General features: G+C 52.5%; 5 protein-coding genes across 5 annotated transcripts; all 5 read left to right on the forward strand.

The window, feature by feature from the left end:
- The first annotated feature begins 2,111 nt into the window (after positions 1 to 2,111).
- On the forward strand, positions 2,112 to 2,714 carry LOC117436606 (feather keratin 1-like). Its single transcript, XM_034065640.1, has 2 exons — positions 2,112 to 2,128; positions 2,349 to 2,714. The coding sequence occupies exon 2, from the start codon at positions 2,369 to 2,371 to the stop codon at positions 2,681 to 2,683; it is 315 nt and encodes a 104-aa protein (XP_033921531.1). The 5' UTR covers positions 2,112 to 2,128; positions 2,349 to 2,368; the 3' UTR covers positions 2,684 to 2,714.
- Positions 2,715 to 5,010: 2,296 nt separating this feature from the next.
- LOC101868177 (feather keratin 1-like) lies at positions 5,011 to 6,047 on the forward strand. Its single transcript, XM_005140240.3, has 2 exons — positions 5,011 to 5,035; positions 5,259 to 6,047. The coding sequence occupies exon 2, from the start codon at positions 5,279 to 5,281 to the stop codon at positions 5,591 to 5,593; it is 315 nt and encodes a 104-aa protein (XP_005140297.2). The 5' UTR covers positions 5,011 to 5,035; positions 5,259 to 5,278; the 3' UTR covers positions 5,594 to 6,047.
- Positions 6,048 to 7,931: 1,884 nt separating this feature from the next.
- On the forward strand, positions 7,932 to 8,815 carry LOC117436611 (feather keratin 1-like). The gene is made up of 2 exons (XM_034065705.1): positions 7,932 to 7,966; positions 8,190 to 8,815. The coding sequence occupies exon 2, from the start codon at positions 8,210 to 8,212 to the stop codon at positions 8,510 to 8,512; it is 303 nt and encodes a 100-aa protein (XP_033921596.1). The 5' UTR covers positions 7,932 to 7,966; positions 8,190 to 8,209; the 3' UTR covers positions 8,513 to 8,815.
- Positions 8,816 to 12,244: 3,429 nt separating this feature from the next.
- Positions 12,245 to 12,814, forward strand: LOC117436705 (feather keratin-like). The gene is made up of 2 exons (XM_034066522.1): positions 12,245 to 12,279; positions 12,498 to 12,814. The coding sequence occupies exon 2, from the start codon at positions 12,518 to 12,520 to the stop codon at positions 12,812 to 12,814; it is 297 nt and encodes a 98-aa protein (XP_033922413.1). The 5' UTR covers positions 12,245 to 12,279; positions 12,498 to 12,517.
- Positions 12,815 to 16,065: 3,251 nt separating this feature from the next.
- On the forward strand, positions 16,066 to 16,650 carry LOC101868225 (feather keratin 1-like). The gene is made up of 2 exons (XM_005139543.3): positions 16,066 to 16,100; positions 16,311 to 16,650. The coding sequence occupies exon 2, from the start codon at positions 16,331 to 16,333 to the stop codon at positions 16,643 to 16,645; it is 315 nt and encodes a 104-aa protein (XP_005139600.1). The 5' UTR covers positions 16,066 to 16,100; positions 16,311 to 16,330; the 3' UTR covers positions 16,646 to 16,650.
- Positions 16,651 to 19,915: the final 3,265 nt, after the last annotated feature.

Raw genomic sequence — 19,915 nt, forward strand, 5'->3', positions numbered from 1 at the left:
ACACAATTGCACCAGAACACTTGCTCTGACATCACAAAGGAAGCCTCCAGTATGAGGTCAGAATCATCCTCACAGTGACGCAATGAGGCCCTGCATAAGGCAATTGGAACGAAGTGCAGGAACAAACCTGTCACACACTGTTCTCCTCTGAAGATGGGGCTCTGTGGTGGGTTCACCTTGGCTGGGCAACAAGCTCTCACTAAGCTCCTGCATCACTCCTCTTCCTCAACTGCATGTGGAGGAGAAGAATAAGACTAAAGCCTCCAGAATCAGTTTCAGCGACAGCAAAACAGACTTAACATGGGGAAATTCCTTTAACAAAATTAGGGCAATAAAGTAAGAAATTAATCAACTCTTAAAACACTTTCCTCAACACCTCCTTTCTTCAAGGATCCACTTCTGTCCCAAAGTACTTACAACCTTGACCAAAGTGGCACAGGCAGCAGGGGAATGGGAGTTGTGATCAGCGCAACACACATTGTCTCTGCCATTCCTTCCTCTTCACACTCTTAACTTCTACACTGTGGGGTCACTATAATGGGAAAGAGATACCATGACCTTACCCTACATAGGTCCTTCCCACATGCTCCATTGGACACGGAGAAAGCTTCTGGCATTTTCTCACAGAAGGTACCACACCAGACCAACGGCTACCAAAACCTTTCCAAATAAACAACACTATCCCAGTGACAACCTTACAGTCACAAAGGGCATCAGGACATGAACAGACCTCAACCAAGGTCTGAAGTCAGGATTAGGGATCTGCCCTGTGCAGCCTTGCCTCCTGGCTGAAAAAAAAACTACCACTAACACCTCTCTAAGCTTCTCCTCATAGCAAGGATCTTCCAGTCCCTACAGCATCTTGGTGGTCCTGTATTGGACTGGATCCACTACATCCATGCCATTCTTCTAGTGAGAAGCTCTCAACTGGACATAAGGCTCCACACAAAGCCTCACCAGCATTGAAGAGAGCAAGAACACTCACACACACACCACCAACAAAACTGCTAACAAATATCTTCCCATTGCTCTCAGGGGAACTCTTGGACACTTTTGCCGCATGGGTGCATTGCTGTACCATCCTCAGCTTCTTCTCCACCAGCACCACAAAGCTGTACTCAGCAATGTTGCTTTCCAGCTTCTCAGTCTCCAGAATGTTCTAACAACAGGCACCATTCCTCCCTACATAGAAAACTTGTCATTTCTTCCTGTTGAACTTCAGGACATTCCTATCTGCCCATTCTCCAGCACCTCCTCTTCCCTCTACATCATGGCACAATCATCCAGCATCTCAGTTCCTCTTCAGATTTTACATCATCTCTAAACCTGCTGAGAGAGCACTCAAGCCAGCTGCCCACAAACACAGGTGACCCCACACCCCTTGACCATGCAAGGGGAGAAAGCATCAAAGCCTTTCCAACAGTACTGAGGTAAACAACAGAACAGCACTCTCCTTGGCCACAAAGCTCCTCATGTCACAGTGGAACAAACTTACAAAGGTGGTCTACTTACAAGGTGCCCCACATCAAGCACTGCATCAAACCAGAGGACAGGCTGCAAACATGCAACTTATAAAAGAGGTTAGTGCTACAACTAGGCCAACACAAACTTTTGGAACGATGGGAAGTGCTCCCCACATCACAGGAATAACCAGATCTCAAGCACAATTTCCAGGACCACAGCCTGCTGTTGCAAACTGCCATCCCCTGACACAGATACGAGGACAAGGGAAACCTCTTAACAAGGCACCCACAAACCACAGCACAGGAGTGCCATGGGATGACCTCACTCACACCACCCCACCTCTCTAACACTGTGGCTGTGTCTGCAGAGTGCCCTGACAAACACTTTCCATGCAAACCGTCCCAAACAGAACATGTCACTTGAAGGCTGCTGCCAGGATCAGATGGACACGTCCTCAACAGAGGACATGCAAAGGGAGCGTTGTGGGAAGGAAAACACGACCCAGCTCATGACTTGCCAGGCTGTGGCACGCACCAGCTGCTTGCTGACAAATGCTGCCATGCGCAGAGGCTGTCCCGCCCCTCGGGGACCAGCATAAAAGCCGGCCCAGTGCCTCTGTCCCTCACTCGCCTCTGCTGACATCTTCTCCTGCGCGCTCAACAAGGTGAGCCTCAAGCCCCTTGCCCTCTGCTCCTCACCCCCTGCCCCGGCTCTTCCAGCACGCTCTGCCCCAGCCTCAGCACCCCTCACGCCTCCCCAGCACCACAGCCCCACAACAGCCTCCCCACTGCCTCGCCCTCCTGCACCACCTCCCCTCGCACCCCCACGCCCTCTGCTCTCCCATCACCCTCTCTCCTCTCCTCTCCTGTCCTGTCCTGTGCCAGGGCCCCTCCACACCACACACATGGCCTGCTACGACCTCTGCCGCCCCTGCGGACCCACCCCGCTGGCCAACAGCTGCAACGAGCCCTGTGTCAGGCAGTGTGAGGACTCCCGCGTCGTCATCCAGCCTCCCGCCGTGCTGGTCACCCTGCCAGGACCCATCCTCAGCTCCTTCCCCCAGAGCACCGCCGTCGGATCCTCCTCATCCGCTGCCGTGGGCAACGTCCTGGGTGCCCAGGGAGTGCCCGTCTCCTCTGGGGGCTTCGGCTACGGCCTTGGCAATGGCTTTGGAGGCCTGGGCTGCTACGGTGGTGGAAGGGGCTGCAACATCTGCTAAGGGCCCTTGACAACATGCCTGAAACCAGCCACACACACTATGGAAGCCCTGGCAAGGATTGAGGATGCAAGTCCTGGCTCTTCCTGATACATACATTTGCTATTCACAGCTCCTCCTGTCAAGGCACCAAGAAAGCAAGCCGGGCAGGGGCCAGCCCAGGCTGTCTGTTAACATAGCCCAGTGAGCTACTCCTGTTCTCTCACTTCCTTCTCTTCATCAACCATCTGCTATGCCCAGTATTTTCTGTCTCAACCAGCATCTCACAAACTAAGAAAGCTTCAGGGGACCTTTAGTGGGCTCCTCTCAGTTCAGGGCAGGGAGACCTCGGTGCTCTGAGAGCATGTACTCGAAACAGTAAACCTTGGTGAATGGTCATCCTACCCACACCTTAGACCAGCTCTCTACAGCCTTATGCTGTTACATTTTTACACTTTGTTCTCAATAAAGTTCTTCTGCATTCAAGTCTTTGATGCCTCCTCTTCCTTAATTCTACCAAGGCTCTTCCAACTTCATGCACCACAATGTCAGGGCTCAAAAGCCATCAGGGTGTGTGAACAACAGCCACAATGTCTCTCCTAGGAAATATGCCACCACAACCAGCAACAAAACAAACTGATACATGGAGGCCTTCCAGAATATGACACAGACCCATAACTGGGACAAAATAAGCACAGAACATGGCAATGCTCCCCTATGGATGACAGTGATGATGGCATCCCAGCCTCCTGAGACCATTCAGGTGGGGTCCCATGGACCCCGCCGACTGCTGCGAGGACCATGGGTATCCCATGCAGGGTGCCCAAGTCTCCACCTTCCTGCTCTGGGATCCTCCTTTGACCCCAGTGTGTGTTCCTGTTGCACTGATCTTCTGGCAGCATTTTTACCTTTCCACCCATGTCAGAGTCTCCAGGCCATGGTCTCACCTTGCTATGAGGTCCACAAATGATGCTTTGCTGGGATGCTTAGAGGGCCACCAGACACTCTTCACTGCAGGCTCCAACAATGCAAGGGGTTCCCGGACCAACCATAGTCCCAGCTGCTCTGTTTCTGGAACACCTCTGCAGAGGACCCCAAGCCAACATCACTCTGCTCTGAGGTCACACACAAAACCTACACTGTGAGGTCACAATCCTCCACACCGTGGCTTAGCAAGGCCTGCATGGGGCACTGAGAACAAGGTGCAAGAACAAGCCTGTAACCTTTTTCTCCTGTGAAGATGGGGCTCCGAGATGCTTTGACCTTGGCTGGGCAACAAGTGCTCACTGAGCTGCTCTATCACTCCTCTTCCTCAATTGGGTAGAGGAAGAAACTCCCAAGTAAAGATAAGGACATGGAGATCACTATCCAGGCAACAGTGGCAGCAAAAGAGACTTGACTCAGGGAAATTCATTTATCAAAAAACAGAGTAGAATTAAGAGAAATAAAACCAAATATTAAAATACCTTCCCCCAACCTCTCCCTTCTGCAAGGTTCATCTTCCCTTGTAAATCTCTGACTCCCTTCTGCAAAACAGCACAGAGGGATAGGAATGGGATCTCTGCACAGTTAACTTCACATTGTCTCCAAGCTTCCTTCCCCCTCACACTCTTCACTTGCTCCATCATGGGGCCTCTTCCACAGGAAACAGCCCTCCACAAACTTGTGTGCAACCTTCCCACAACCTTTAAAAGACATAGGGGAAGTTTCTGCCATCTTCTCACAGAACCACCACAGCAGCCCTATGCCTACCAAACCATTTCCACGTAAATCCACTACATCCAGGGTCAACCTCACAAGCACAAGGTGACCAAGACACCCACAGAGCTCACCCCATGGGAAAGGCCTAAAGCCAGGCTTACTGACATGGCAGAAAGAAAGGGAGGGATGGAACACAATGGAAGGAGCAGCTCCTCACACTCTACAACTACAAAGGCCAGACCAACCAGAAAGGGCTGTGGAGATATGGGGCCACCTCTTCATAAGGCACCAACAAAGCACAACAAACGAGTGCCACAGGATTACATCGCTGATGACACCCCCACCTCTCCAATGCTTTTCTTGCATGGTCTGCCAAGTGCACTGCCATGAACCATCAAACCCAAGCCTTTGGTCTCTAATGCTTGAAAGCTGCCGCCATGGCAAGGACACGTCCTCAACATGAGGACATGAACTTCCAGAATTCTTGGAAGGAAAACACAACCACAACTAATTGCTTGCAAGGATCTGACACGCACCAGCTGCTTGCACAAACATGCTGTCATGCACAGAGACTGTCTCAGCCCCCTCGGGCACTGCAGGACCAGCATAAAAGCCGGCCCAGCGCCTCTGTCCCTCACTCGCCTCTGCTGACGCCTTCTCCTGCACCTCAACAAGGTGAGCCTCCAGCCCCTTGCCCTCTGCTCCTCACCCCCTGCCCCGGCTCTTCCAGCACGCTCTGCCCCAGCCTCAGCACCCCTCACGCCTCCCCAGCACCACAGCCCCACAGACCCACAACAGCCTCCCCACTGCCTCGCCCTCCTGCACCACCGCCCCTCGCATCCCCACACCCTCTGCACTCCCCACACCCTCTCTCCTCTCCTGTCCTGTCCTGTGCCAGGGCCCCTCCACACCACACACATGGCCTGCTACGACCTCTGCCGCCCCTGCGGACCCACCCCGCTGGCCAACAGCTGCAACGAGCCCTGTGTCAGGCAGTGTGAGGACTCCCGCGTCGTCATCCAGCCTCCCACCGTGCTGGTCACCCTGCCAGGACCCATCCTCAGCTCCTTCCCCCAGAGCACCGCCGTCGGATCCTCCTCATCCGCTGCCGTGGGCAACGTCCTGGGTGCCCAGGGAGTGCCCGTCTCCTCTGGGGGCTTCGGCTACGGCCTTGGCAACGGCTTCGGAGGCCTGGGCTGCTACGGTGGTGGAAGAGGCTGCAACATCTGCTAAGGGCTCTTGACAACATGCCTGAAACCAGCCACCCACATTCTGGAAGCCCTGTCAAGGATTGAGGATGCATGTCTGGGATATTTCTGATGCATATATCTGCTGTTCACAGCTCCTCTCTAGGCACTGAGAAAGTAAGCAGGACAGTAGCCAGCCCATCCGGCCTGAAAATATGGCCCTTGATTCTCCTCCTCTTCTCCCTTATTTGCATCACTCTGTCTCCTATGTCAGGTACTCTCTGTCCTAACCAGCATCTCACAAGCTAAGAAAGCTTCAGGGGACCTTTAGTGGGCTCCTCCCAGTTCAGGACTTGGAGACCTCAGTGCTCTGAGAGCATGTTCTTGAATCAGAAAACCTCGGTGAATAGTCATCCTACCCACACCTTAGACCAGCTCTCTACAACCTTATGATGTTACATTTTCATCCTCTTTTTTCAATAAAGTTCTTCTGCATTCAAGCCTTTGATGCCTCCTCTACCTTAATTCTACCAAGGCTCTTCCAACTTCATGTAGCACAAAGCCAGATCCCAAAAGGCCATCAGGGTGTGTGAACAACAGCCACAAAGTCTCTCCTAGGAAATATGCCACCACAACCAGCAACAAAGCAAACTGATACGTGGAGGCCTTCCACAATATGACAAAGCCCCATAACTGGCACAAAATAAGCACTGAACATGACAATGATCCACTATGCATGACAGCGATGATAGCATCCCAGCCTCCTGAGACCATTCGGTTCGGGTCCCAGGGCCAACTACACAGGAACTCAGAGCCCTGTCACCTACTGCTGTGAGGACCATGGGTATCCCATGCAAGGTGCCCAGGTCTCCCCCTTCCTGCTCTGCGATCATCCTTTTACCCTAGTGTGTGTTCCTACTGCACTGACGATCTGGCTGCATTTTCTCAATTCTACCCATGTCAGAGTTTCCAGGCCATGGTCTCACCTTGCTATGGGGTCCACAAATGATTCTCTGCTGGGATGCTTAGAGGGCCACCAGACACTCTTCACTGCAGGCTCCAACAGTGCAGGGGGTCTCCAGACAGAACATCCTACCTGCGGCTCTGTTTCTAGAACACCTCTGCAGGGGACCCCAAGCCAACATCCCTCTACTCTGAGGTCACAAAGAAAGCCTACAGTGTGAGGTCACAATCCTCCACACCTTGGCTCAGCAAGGCCCTGCATGGCTCACTGGAAAGAAGGTGCAGGAGCAAGCCTGTAACCTTGTTCTCCTGTGAAGATGGGGCTCTGAGATTCTTTGATCTTGGCTGGGCACCAACTGCTCACTAAGCTGCTCTATCACTCCTCTTCCTCAATTGGGTAGAGGAAGATACTCCCAAGTAAAGATAAGGACATGGACATCACTCTCCAGGTAACAGTGGCAGCAAAAGAGACTTGACTCAGGGAAATTCATTTATCAAAATCAGAGAAGAATTAAGAGAAATGAAAACAACTCTTACAATACCTTCCCCCAACCTCTCCCTTCTGCAAGGTTCATCTTCCCTTGTAAATCTCTGACTCCCTTCTGCAAAATAGCACAGAGGGATAGGAATGGGAACTCTGCTCAGTTCACCTCACGTTGTCTCCACGCTTCCTTCCCCCTCACACTCTTCACTTGCTCCATCATGGGGCCTCTTCCACAGGAAACAGCCCCCCACAAACTTGTGTACAATCTTCCCACAACCTTTAGCACATGTGGGCAAAGCTTCTGACATTTTCTCACAGAACCACCAAAGCAGCCCTGTGCCTACCAAAACATTTCCATGTAAACACACTACATCCATTGACAACCTCAAAAGCAAAAGGACACCAAGACACTAACAGAGCTCACCCAAAGGGACAGGCCTAAAGCCTCTCTTACTGACCTGGCAGCAAGAAAGGGAGGGACAGAACACAATGGAAGAGGCAGCTCCTGACACACTAGAACTACAAAGGCCAGACCAAACTGAAAAGGCTTTACAGATATGGGGCCACATCTTCATGAGGCACCAACAAACCACAACAAATGAGTGCCACAGGATTACATAGCTGACGACACCCCCACCTCTCCAATGTTTTTCATGCATGGTCTGCCAAATGTCCTGACATAGACCATCAAACCCAAGCCTTTGGTCTCTAATACTTGAAAGCTGCCGCCATGGCCAGAAGGACACATCCTCAACAGGAGGACATGAAATTGCAGAATTCTTGGAAGGAAAACACAACCACAACTAATTGCTTGCCAGGATCTGACAGGCACCAGCTGCTTGCACAAACATGCTGTCATGCACAGAGACTGTCTCAGCCCCCTCAGGCACTGCAGGACCAGCATAAAAGCCGGCCCAGTGCCTCTGTCCCTCACTCGCCTCTGCTGACGCCTTCTCCTGCGCGCTCAACAAGGTGAGCCTCAAGCCCCTTGCCCTCTGCTCCTCACCCCCTGCCCCGGCTCTTCCAGCACGCTCTGCCCCAGCCTCAGCACCCCTCACGCCTCCCCAGCACCACAGCCCCACAGCCCCACAACAGCCTCCCCACTGCCTCGCCCTCCTGCACCACCGCCCCTCGCACCCCCACGCCCTCTGCTCTCCCATCACCCTCTCTCCTCTCCTGTCCTGTCCTGTGCCAGGGCCCCTCCACACCACACACATGGCCTGCTACGACCTCTGCCGCCCCTGCGGACCCACCCCGCTGGCCAACAGCTGCAATGAGCCCTGTGTCAGGCAGTGTGAGGACTCCCGCGTCGTCATCCAGCCTCCCGCCGTGCTGGTCACCCTGCCAGGACCCATCCTCAGCTCCTTCCCCCAGAGCACCGCCGTCGGATCCTCCTCATCCGCTGCCGTGGGCAACGTCCTGGGTGCCCAGGGAGTGCCCGTCTCCTCTGGGGGCTTCGGCTACGGCTTCGGAGGCCTGGGCTGCTACGGTGGTGGAAGGGGCTGCAACATCTGCTAAGGGCCATTGACAGCATGCCTGAAACCAGCCATCCACCCCATGAAAACAACGTCATGGATTAAGGACAAACCTTTGGGCCAATGATAGTACACGGACTCAACATCTACAACTCCTTCTCTCAACACACAGTGAAGGCAAGCACGGAAAGGACTCGGTTTGAGCTCTCTGGAACCAAGGCCTTTGAGCATCTTCCTCTTCTCCAACTTTGTTCTATGCATTGGTCTTTCTGCTATGTTCTTTCGACTCTCCTGCAAACACCTTCTCACACAACAAGCCCATGAAGTACCAACCTTGTGATATTTGCACTGTGGGGCACAAAGATATCAGGGGCCTGGCAATACCTGCTACATACAATGTCATATTGCTGCCCCACTTCACCTCTCACTGATTCCCTGCCACTTGGTGCTCCTGCCTTTTCACTGTGTTTATATTCAATAAAGTTCTCCTGCATCCCAGCCTCAGGCCCTTCCTCTTCATTTCTTCCCAAAGACTCGTCCAAACTCACCCTCACAATCATGGCTCAACAGGCCATCAGGGAGGCTAAAACAGCACGACGAGACTCTCTGTGGAACAGTAGCACCAGCAAGACCACCCACTGGCACTCACAGAGCTTCCCTGAACAAAAGCTTTGAAACACTGATGCACTTCCACCTTTGACACAAGCTCCTCATGTGTGCTGGGTTACCTCTGCCTGGATGCCTGGTGCCCATCCTTCAATTCCACCTCTCTCTGTTCCAGAAACAAGGTTGTTGTGTGGCACCGTATCTAATGCTTTGCACAAGGCAAGATAGATAATGGAAGTCACTCTTCCTATACCCACCAATGCTGTAACACCATCACAGGAAGACACAAAGCTTGTCAGGCATGATTTACCCACTATGAAGCCATGGTGTCAGTCAGTGATCACCTGCATCTTTTCCATGTTCCTTGGCATAGTTTGCAAGACAAACTGATCCATGATCTCTCCTGTCACAGAGGTGGTATGGACCAGCCTTGAATTAACCTGGGTCTTCACTTGGACAACCCGGACCTCACTTGGAGTATTGTGTACAGTTCTGGTGTCCACAGCATAAAAAGCACATGGAACTGTTGGAACAAGTCCAGAGCAGGTCCATGAGAATGACCAGGGCCTGGAGCAGCTCCCATGTGAACACAGGCTGAGAACATTGGGGCTGTTCAGCCTGGAGAAGAGAAGCTGCTTGGAGACCTCAGAGCAGCTTCCAGTGTTTGAAGGGGGCCTATAAGGATGCTGGGGAGGAACTCTTCATTAAGGACTGTAGTGATAGAATAAGGGGTAATGGTTAAAACCTAAACAGGGGAACTTTAGATTGAATATAAGGAAGAAATTCTTTACTACCAGGGTGCTCAGACACTGGAATGGGTTGCCCAGGGCAACTGTGAATGCTCCATCCCTGGCAGTGTTCAAGGCCAGGTTGGACAGAGCCTTGGGTGACACGGTCTAGTGTGAGGTGTCCTTGCCCATGGCAGGGACGTTGGAAGTGGATGATCTTGAGGTCCTTCCCAACTGCAACTATTCTATGATTCATTTCCACCTTGTTAGTAATGAAGCTATCATCTGTCAACTTGCTGGCTGAGGACTCGATCATATTGGCCACGTTCTTAATGAGGATGCTGAACACGCTGGCCCCACATCCATGTCCTATACGACTTGAGACTTGCCTCCAACCGTGCTTTGTGCCACTCGTCACAAGCCTCTGGGCTCAGCCCTTCAGCCGCTTGGCACTGCACTGGCCCCACACACAAAAGGTATTTTGGCAGCTTGTCAATGAGAATTCAAGGGGTGAAAGGGTCAAAGACTTTACAAAGACAATCGAGGTAAACACCAGCCATGGCTCTCTCCTCATCCACAATAATGGGCACTTCCACGCAAAGGAGACAGAGTGTGATCAAACATGATTTATCATTTGCAAACATATGCTCAAGACTTCACATCAACTTCTCATCATTCCTTGCATTTGCAGTCCTTTCTAGGATGATTTCCTATATCAAATTCCACAAGAACAAGAGCAGATTCAACAGCCCCTATTTGCCCAGTTCTTCCTTCCTATTTTTCTTCAAAAGAAGAGGCCATTCATCTCTTCTGGTTTTCAGGAACTACTCCGTTGTTGCACTGACCTTTGGGCTGCAAGGTCCCCATTCCACACACATCAGAGTCCACAGGCCATGGTCACAGCTTGCTATGGGGTTCTCAAATGAAACCTTGGATGATCCTGAGACCACCAGCCCTTCTTCACTGCACAGTCCAACAGGGACCCAATCAGGGGGTCTCCTGACCACCACCTTCACTGCTGGGGAGTCTCTGCATCACCTCTGCAGGAGACCCCAACTCACCACCCCTCTGCTCTGAGGTCACACAGAAAACCCCCAGTGTGAGGTCATAATGTTCCTCAGCCTGGCTCAGCAAGGCCCTGCTTGGGGCACTGGGGACAAGTGCAGGAACAAGGCTGTAACCCAGCCCTGCTGTGAAGATGGGGCTCTTTGGTGGGTGGACTTTGGCTGGGCAACAAGTGCTCATTGAGCTCTTCTGCCATGCCCCTTCCTCAATTAGATAGGAGAAAAACACAGAATCATAGAATAGTTAGGGTTGGAATGAACCTTAATATCATCTAGTCCCAAACCTCCTGCCATGGGCAGCGACACCTCACACTAAACCATATCACCCAAGGCTTCATCCAACATGGCCTTGAACACTGACAAAGACCTCCAGAGCTGAGATCACAACATGGAGATCACTCACAGGTTTCCACAGGAAGCAAAACAGACTCGGCAGAGGATTTAATTTATCAAAACCAAAAGTAACATTAGAATTACAAGAAATAAAACCAAATTTTGAAAGACCTTCCCCAAACCTTCTTCCACGTTCACCTTCCCGCATGAATTACATAGTCCCTTCCCCAAAGCGACACATGGGGATGAGGAATGGGGTTGTAGTCAGTTCAACACACACTGTTGCTAATCCTCTTTGTTCCTCACACTCTACACATCTTCCATCTTGGGGTCCCCTCCAATACAAACAGCCCTTCATGAGTTTACCCAGCATGGCTTCTTCAAACAGGACCCATGAGACATGGGGGCAGCTTCTTGCATGTTCTAACAGAAGCCACAACAGCAGCCGCATATTCCAAACCCTTCCAAAAGAAACCCACTACAACAAGTACAACCTTAGAAACATAAATGGACAGCAAGACAAAAAACAGAGCTCACCCTACAGGATAGGACAGGCTTAGACAGGGTTAGCAAACTGGTAGCAAGGTGGGGAGGAAAAGAATACAGTGAAAGGGCAGCCCCTCATAGCCAGGAGAGCTCTAACACACCGAGAGCCTGAGGGCTGCAAGGACATGAGGAAACCTCTTCACAAAGCACCCACAAACCACAGCATGCGAGTGCCATGGGATGACATCATGGACGACACCCAAATTCTTCAATGGTTTTGTTGCATGATCTGCAAAGTGTCCTGAAAGATGCCATCAAAACCAAGCATTTGGCCTTTAATACTTGCACTTAAAAGCTGCCGCCAGGGCCTGATATACACGTCCTCAACAGAGGACATGCAAAGGGAGCATTGTGGGAAGGAAAACACGGCCCAGCTCATGACTTGCCAGGCTGTGGCACGCACCAGCTGCTTGCTGACAAATGCTGCCATGCTCAAAGGCTGTCCCGCCCCTCGGGGACCAGCATAAAAGCCGGCTCAGTGCCTCTGTCCCTCACTCGCCTCTGCTGACGCCTTCTCCTGCGCGCTCAACAAGGTGAGCCTCAAGCCCCTTGCCCTCTGCTCCTCACCCCCTGCCCCAGCTCTTCCAGCACGCTCTGCCCCAGCCTCAGCACCCCTCACACCTCCCCAGCACCACAGCCCCACAGCCCCACAACAGCCTCCCCACTGCCTCGCCCTCCTGCACCACCACCCCTCGCACCCCCACGCCCTCCGCTCTCCCATCACCCTCTCTCCTCTCCTGTCCTGTGCCAGGGCCCCTCCACACCACACACATGGCCTGCTACGACCTCTGCCGCCCCTGCGGACCCACCCCGCTGGCCAACAGCTGCAACGAGCCCTGTGTCATGCAGTGTGAGGACTCCCGCGTCGTCATCCAGCCTTCCACCGTGCTGGTCACCCTGCCAGGACCCATCCTCAGCTCCTTCCCCCAGAGCACCGCCGTCGGATCCTCCTCATCCGCTGCCGTGGGCAACGTCCTGGGTGCCCAGGGAGTGCCCGTCTCCTCTGGGGGCTTTGGCTTTGGAGGCCTGGGCTGCTACGGTGGTAGAAGGGGCTGCAACATCTGCTAAGGGACCTTGATAGCATGCCTGAAACCAGCCATCCACCCATTGGAAACAACATCATGGATTAAGGACAAACCTTTGGGCCAATGCTAGTACACGGACTCAACATCTGCAACTCCTTCTCTCAACGCGCAGTGAATTCAAGCAGGGAAAGGGCCCAGTTTGACCTCTCTGGAACCAAGGCCTTTAAGCATCTTCCTCTTCTCCAACTTACTTCCCTGGATTGGTCCTTCTGCTATGTTCTTTCGACTCTCCTGCAAACACCTTCTCACACAACAAGCCCATGAAGTACCAGCCTTGTGACATTTGCACTGTGGGGCACAATGATCTCAGGGCCCTGGCAATACCTGCTACATACAATGTCTTATTGCTGCCCCACTTCACCTCTCACTGGTTCCCTGCCACTTGGTGCTCCTGCCTTTTCACTGTGTTTATATTCAATAAAGTTCTCCTGCATCCCAGCCTCAGGCCCTTCCTCTTCATTTCTTCCCAAAGACTCGTCCAAACTCACCCTCACAATCATGGCTCAACAGGCCATCAGGGTGGCTAAAACAGCACGATGAGACTCTCTGTGCAACAGTAGCACCAGCAAGACCACCCACTGGCACTCAGGGAGCTTCCAGACCATCACTCCAGCTCTTTGCTTCCCTGAACAAAAGCTTTGAAACACTGATGCACTTCCACCTTTGACACAAGCTCCTCATGTGTGCTGGGTTACCTCTGCCTGGATGCCTGGTGCCCATCCTTCAATTCCACCTCTCTCTGTTCCAGAAACAAAGTTGTTGTGTGGCACCGTATCTAATAGTTTGCAGAAGGCAAGGTAGATAATGGAAGTCACTCTTCCTATACCCACCAATGCTGTAACACCATCATAGGAAGACACAAAGCTTGCAGGCGTGATTTACCCACTATGAAGCCATGGTGTCTGTCAGTGATCACCTTCATCTTTTCCATGTTCCTTGGCATAGTTTGCAAGACAAACTGATCCATGATCTCTCCTGTCACAGAGGTGACATCGACCAGCCTTGAATTAACCTGGGTCTTCACTTGGACAACCTGGACCTCACTTGGAGTATTGTGTACAGTTCTGGTGTCCACATCATAAAAAGCACATGGAACTGTTGGAAAAAGTCCACAGCAGGTCTTCAAGGACGACAGGGCCTGGAGCAGCTCCCATGTGAACACAGGCTGAGAACATTGGGGCTGTTCAGCCTGGAGAAGAGAAGCTGCGTGGAGACCTCAGAGCAGCTTCCAGTATCTGAAGGGGGCCTATAAGGATGCTGGGGAGGGGCTCTTCATTAAGGACTGTAGTGATAGAATAAGGGGTAATGGTAAAAACCTAAACAGGTGAACTTTAAATTGAATATAAGGAAGAAATTCTTTACTACCAGGGTGCTGAGACACTGGAATGGGTTGCCCAGGGCAACTGCGAATGCTCCATCCCTGGCGGTGTTCAAGGCCAGGTTGGACAGAGCCTTGGGTGACACGGTCTAGTGTGAGGTGTCCTTGCCCATGGCAGGGACGTTGGAAGTGGACGATCTTAAGGTCCTTCCCAACTGCAACTATTCTATGATTCATTTCCACCTTGTTAGTAATGAAGCTATCATCTGCCAACTTGCTGGCTGAGGACTTGATCACGTTGGCCAGGTTCTTAATGAGGATGCGGAGCACACTGGCCCCACATCCATGTCCTACAGGACTTGAGACTTGCCTCCAACTGGACTTTGTGCCACTCGTCACAAGCCTCTGGGCTCAGCCCTTCAGCCGCTTGGCACTGCACTGGCCCCACACACAAAAGGTATTTTGGCAGCCTGTCAATGAGAATTCAAGGGGTGAAAGGGTCAAAGACTTTACAAAGACAATCGAGGTAAACACCAGCCATGGCTCTCTCCTCATCCACAATAATGGGCACTTCCACACAAGGGAGACAGAGTTTGATCAAACATGAATTATCATTTGCAAACATATACTGAGGACTTCACATCAACTTCTCATCATTGCTGGCATATGCAGTCCTTTCAGGGAAGATTTCCTACATCACCTTCCACAAGAACAAGAGCAGATTCAACAGCCCCTATTTGCCCTGTTCTTCCTTCCTATTCCTCTTCAAAAGAAGAGGCCATTCATCTCTTCTGGTTTTCAGGAACAACTTCACTTTTGCACTGACCTTTGGGCTGCAAGGTCCCCATTCCACACACATCAGAGTCCACAGACCATGGTCTCAGCTTGCTATGGGGTTCTCAAATGAAACCTGGGATGATCCTGAGACCACCAGCCCTTCTTCACTGCACAGTCCAACAGTGACCCAATCAGGGGGTCTCCTGACCACCAACTTCACTGCTGGGGAGTCTCTGCATCACCTCTGCAGGAGACCCCAACTCAACACCCCTCTGCTCTGAGGTCACACAGAAAACCCCCAGTGTGAGGTCACAATGTTCCTCAGCCTGGCTCAGCAAGGCCCTGCTTGGGGCACTGGGGACAAGTGCAGGAACAAGCCTGTAACCCACCCCTGCTGTGAAGATGGGTCTCTTTGGTGGGTGGACTTTGGCTGGGCACCAAGTGCTCATTGAGCTCTTCTGCCATGTGGCTTCTTCAAACAGGACCCATGAGATATGGGGGCAGCTTCTTGCATGTTCTAACAGAAGCCACAACAGCAGCCGCATATTCCAAAATGTTCCAAAGGAAACCCACTACAACAAGTACAACCTTAGAAACATAAATGGATAGCAAGACAAAAAACAGAGCTCACCCTACAGGAAAGGACAGGCTTAGACAGGGTTAGCAAACTGGTAGCAAGGTGGGGAGGAAAAGAATACAATGAAAGGGCAGCCCCTCATAGCCAGGAGAGCTCCAACGAACAGAGAGCGTGAGGGCTGCAAGGACATGAGGAAACCTCTTCACAATGCACCCACAAACCACAGCATGCGAGTACCATGGGATGACATCATGGATGACACATCACTTCTTCAATGGTTTTGCTGCATGATCTGCAAAGAGCCCTGAAAGATGCCATCAAAACCAAGCATTTACCCTTTAATATTTGCATTTATAAAGCTGCCGGCAGGGCCTGATAAACACTTCCTCAAGAGAGGACATGCAAAGGGAGCGTTGTGGGAAGGAAAACATGGCCCAGCTCATGACTTGCCAGGCTGTGGCATGCACCAGCTGCTTGCTGACAAATGCTGCCATGCACAAAGGCTGTCCCGCCCCTCGGGGACCAGCATAAAAGCCGGCCCAGCGCCTCTGTCCCTCACTCGCCTCTGCTGACGCCTTCTCCTGCGCGCTCAACAAGGTGAGCCTCAAGCCCCTTGCCCTCTGCTCCTCACCCCCTGCCCCGGCTCTTCCAGCACGCTCTGCCCCAGCCTCAGCACCCCTCACGCCTCCCCAGCAACACAGCCCCACAACAGCCTCCCCACTGCCTCGCCCTCCTGCACCACCGCCCCTCGCACCCCCACGCCCTCCGCTCTCCCATCACCCTCTCTCCTGTCCTGTCCTGTGCCAGGGCCCCTCCACACCACACACATGGCCTGCTACGACCTCTGCCGCCCCTGCGGACCCACCCCGCTGGCCAACAGCTGCAACGAGCCCTGTGTCAGGCAGTGTGAGGACTCCCGCGTCGTCATCCAGCCTCCCACCGTGCTGGTCACCCTGCCAGGACCCATCCTCAGCTCCTTCCCCCAGAGCACCGCCGTCGGATCCTCCTCATCCGCTGCCATGGGCAACGTCCTGGGTGCCCAGGGAGTGCCCGTCTCCTCTGGGGGCTTCGGCTACGGCCTTGGCAATGGCTTCGGAGGCCTGGGCTGCTACGGCGGTGGAAGACACTGCAACATCTGCTAAGGGCCCTTGACAACACACATGAAACCACTCACGTACATTTTAGATGCAAGGAAAGGGACTTAGGATGCAGGTCTGGGCTGGGTTTGATGTCTGGACCTGCCCACAACAGCTTCTAATCTCAAGGTACCAAGAGAGGAAGCAAGTCTGAGGTCCAGCCCAGGCTCTTTTTATCATAGCGCATGGACCCTCCTCTTTATCCACTTCTTTCTGTGCATTACTCCTTTGGCAATGTCCAGTACTTTCTGCTGTGAAAAACATCTCAAATGGCAAAAACACTGGGGGAAACTTCATGGATCTGCTCCTTCTGCAAGGCAAGAAGACCTTGATTCTCTGGCATAGTTTTTGCAAGCAGAAGCCCTTGGCAAGTGGTAACTCACATCAAACCCTCTCCCTTCCAATTGGTGCTTTTATCTTTTCACTTCTTTACCTCAATAAAGTTCTCCTGCATCCCAGCCTGAGAAGCCTCCTCTTCCTTTCTTTTACCAAGGCTCTTCCAACTTTACCCATCGTAAGTCAGGTCTCTACAGGCCATTAGGATTGGTGGAAATGGGCCAATAGTCATCCCCTAGGATAAATGCCAGAACACCCAACAACAGCAGGCAGCAGCAGGCATTCCAGAACATGACACATTCCCATCACTAGCTCAAACAAGTGATTTCATTTGATGTGATAACGCTCCCCTCTGCATACCTTGACTGCCAGCACACACTTGACTAACTCAGGTTAGAGTTAGTAGCTAGAGGGTCCAACTACGGCAGCTTGTCTTGGACATGGACACTTGGGTTTTCAGTAGCTTCCACCTTGGAGACTTCACAACCTCTTTCACTCATTGACCATCCTTACACTAAAAAGGGATTTCGTTCTTTGTCCATGGAATTTCACCTTTTTTCCCTTGTGCCCAGAACCTCTTGTCCTGCCACTGACCACAAGCCTCTGGGCCCAGCCCTTCAGCCACTTTGCAGTCTTCCTCACTGGGCCCTTTCACAACCCGGACTTTCTCCACTTCTCTATTAACATATAATGGGAGACACTCACAAAGGCTTCCTTAAGGACAGCTCAACAATAGACACTGCTCTAACCTCAGCCAACACCCAGTGGCTTCAATGGGGAAGACACAGAGGTTAGTCAAGGACAATTTCCATTCCCCACATCCACACCTAAACCACAGCCCATCACCCTGACCTTGCTGGGCACAGCACTGCTCTCCAGGAAGGTTTCTTCTGTCACCTTCTGTGGGAATGAGGTCAGGCTCAACAGCCTCTGCTTTCTGACAATGCACCTCCTGATCTTCTTCACAATATGAGGGCCATGAGCTCTCTCCCAGCCTGCTGGAACTGCTCCCAGGCACAATGACTTGCTCCAGGAGCTCCGTGTCTCTCTTCTATTGAGGAGCCCAAAACTCAACACAGAACTCCAGGTGATGCTTCACCAGGGATCAGCAGAGTGCCCATTCCTCCCCTTGCTGCAAGAACCATGGGTATCTCATGCAGAGTGCCCAGTTCAGTACCCTCCTTGCTATGCACTCCTTCTCTGACCCATGGGTGGGTTCTTGTTGCACTGACCCCCTGACTGCACGGTCCCCATTCCATCCATGCCAGAGTTCCCAGGCCATGGTCTCACCTTGTTATGTGGTCCACAAATGATTCCTTGGGGGGATGCTCCTCTTCAATGCAGGGTCCAAAAGTGCAGGAGGTCTCCTGACCACATCCTCCCTGCTGCAGAGTATCCAGACCACCTCTGCAGGGGCCCCCAAGCCATAATCCCTCTGCTCTGAGGTCACACAGAAAGCCCCCAGTGTGAGGTCACAATGCTCCTCACCTTGGTTCCAAGGGGCCCTGCATGGGGCACTGGGGACAAGGTGCAGGAACAAGCCAACACCTTCCCCCAGCCTTCTTCAAGGTTATCCTTGCCTCCTGAATCACATATTCCCTCACCCAAAATGGCACATAGGGATGGGCAATGGGGCTTGTGATCAGTTCACCCCATGTCTCTGCCACTCCTTCCTTCTCACACTCACTGCTCCATCATGGGGACCCTTCCAGGGGACACAGCCTTGCAGAAACTTACCCAAGGTGGGTCCTTCCCACAGCCTTTATCAGACATTCTTAGTGAATCCACCACAGCAGCCCAATGGCTACCAGGACCTTTCCACATAAACCCACCACAACCAGCTCAAACCTCACAAGCACAAAGGACACAGACACCAACAGTGCCCATCCAGAGAGAAAGGACAAGCCTGAAGACAGACTTAGTGCCCTGACAACAAGGCAGAGAGGGACTCAGTGTGATGGAAGCCTCAGCCCCTCATGGCCAGCACAGCTTCAAAGCCCAGACCAGCCTGGCAGGGCTGTGAGGACACAGGGCCCCCTCTTCACAAGACACAAACCACAGCACACAAGTGCCACGGGATGACCTCACTGACAACACCAAACCTCTTCAATGCTTTGGTCGTGCTTACTCCCTGCCCTAACAATGCCATCAACACCAGGCCTTTGACCTTTCAAGCTCAACAGCCTCTACTTTCCCTGAAACTACCTCCTGATGCTCTTCATGAGTCTCTTGCAGCCCACTGGAACTGCTCCCAGGCACCATGACTTGCTCCATGAGTTTCATGTCTTTCTCTGGGCAGCCCAGAACTGGACACAGAACTCCAGGTGATGCTTCACCAGGGATCAGTACAGTGTCCATTCCTCCCCTTGCTGCAAGGACCATGGGTATCTCATGCAGAGTGCCCAGTTCAGTACCCTCCTTGCTATGCACTCCTTCTGTGACCCATGGGTGGGTTCTTGTTGCATTGACCCCCTGACTGCACGGTCCCCATTCCACCCATGCCAGAGTCCCCAGGCTATGGTCTCACCTTGCTATGGGGTCCACAAATGATTCCTTGGGGGGATGCTCCTCTTCAATGCAGGGTCCGAAAATGCAGGAGGTCTCCTGACCACATCCTCCCTGCTGCACAGTCTCTGGACCACCTCTGCAGGGGCCCCCAAGCCACCATCCCTCTGCTCTGATGTCACACAGAAAGCCCCCAGTGTGAGGTCACAATGCTCCTCACCTTGGCTCAATGAGGCCCTGCATGGGGCAATGGGGACAAGGTGAAGGAACAAGCCTGTGACCCTGGTCTGCTGTGAAGATGGGGCTCTGTGGGCTGCATGGGGAAGGAGTTAGTGGTGTGGTGATACTCACTTGTGCCACCATCCTATCGCTCTTCCTCCCAACCAGGGCCCTCAACCTCAGATCTTTGGGTACCAATGATCACCAGTTATCATC

The sequence above is a fragment of the Melopsittacus undulatus genome, chromosome 1, assembly GCF_012275295.1.
Source record: "Melopsittacus undulatus isolate bMelUnd1 chromosome 1, bMelUnd1.mat.Z, whole genome shotgun sequence".
Taxonomy (NCBI): domain Eukaryota; kingdom Metazoa; phylum Chordata; class Aves; order Psittaciformes; family Psittaculidae; genus Melopsittacus; species Melopsittacus undulatus.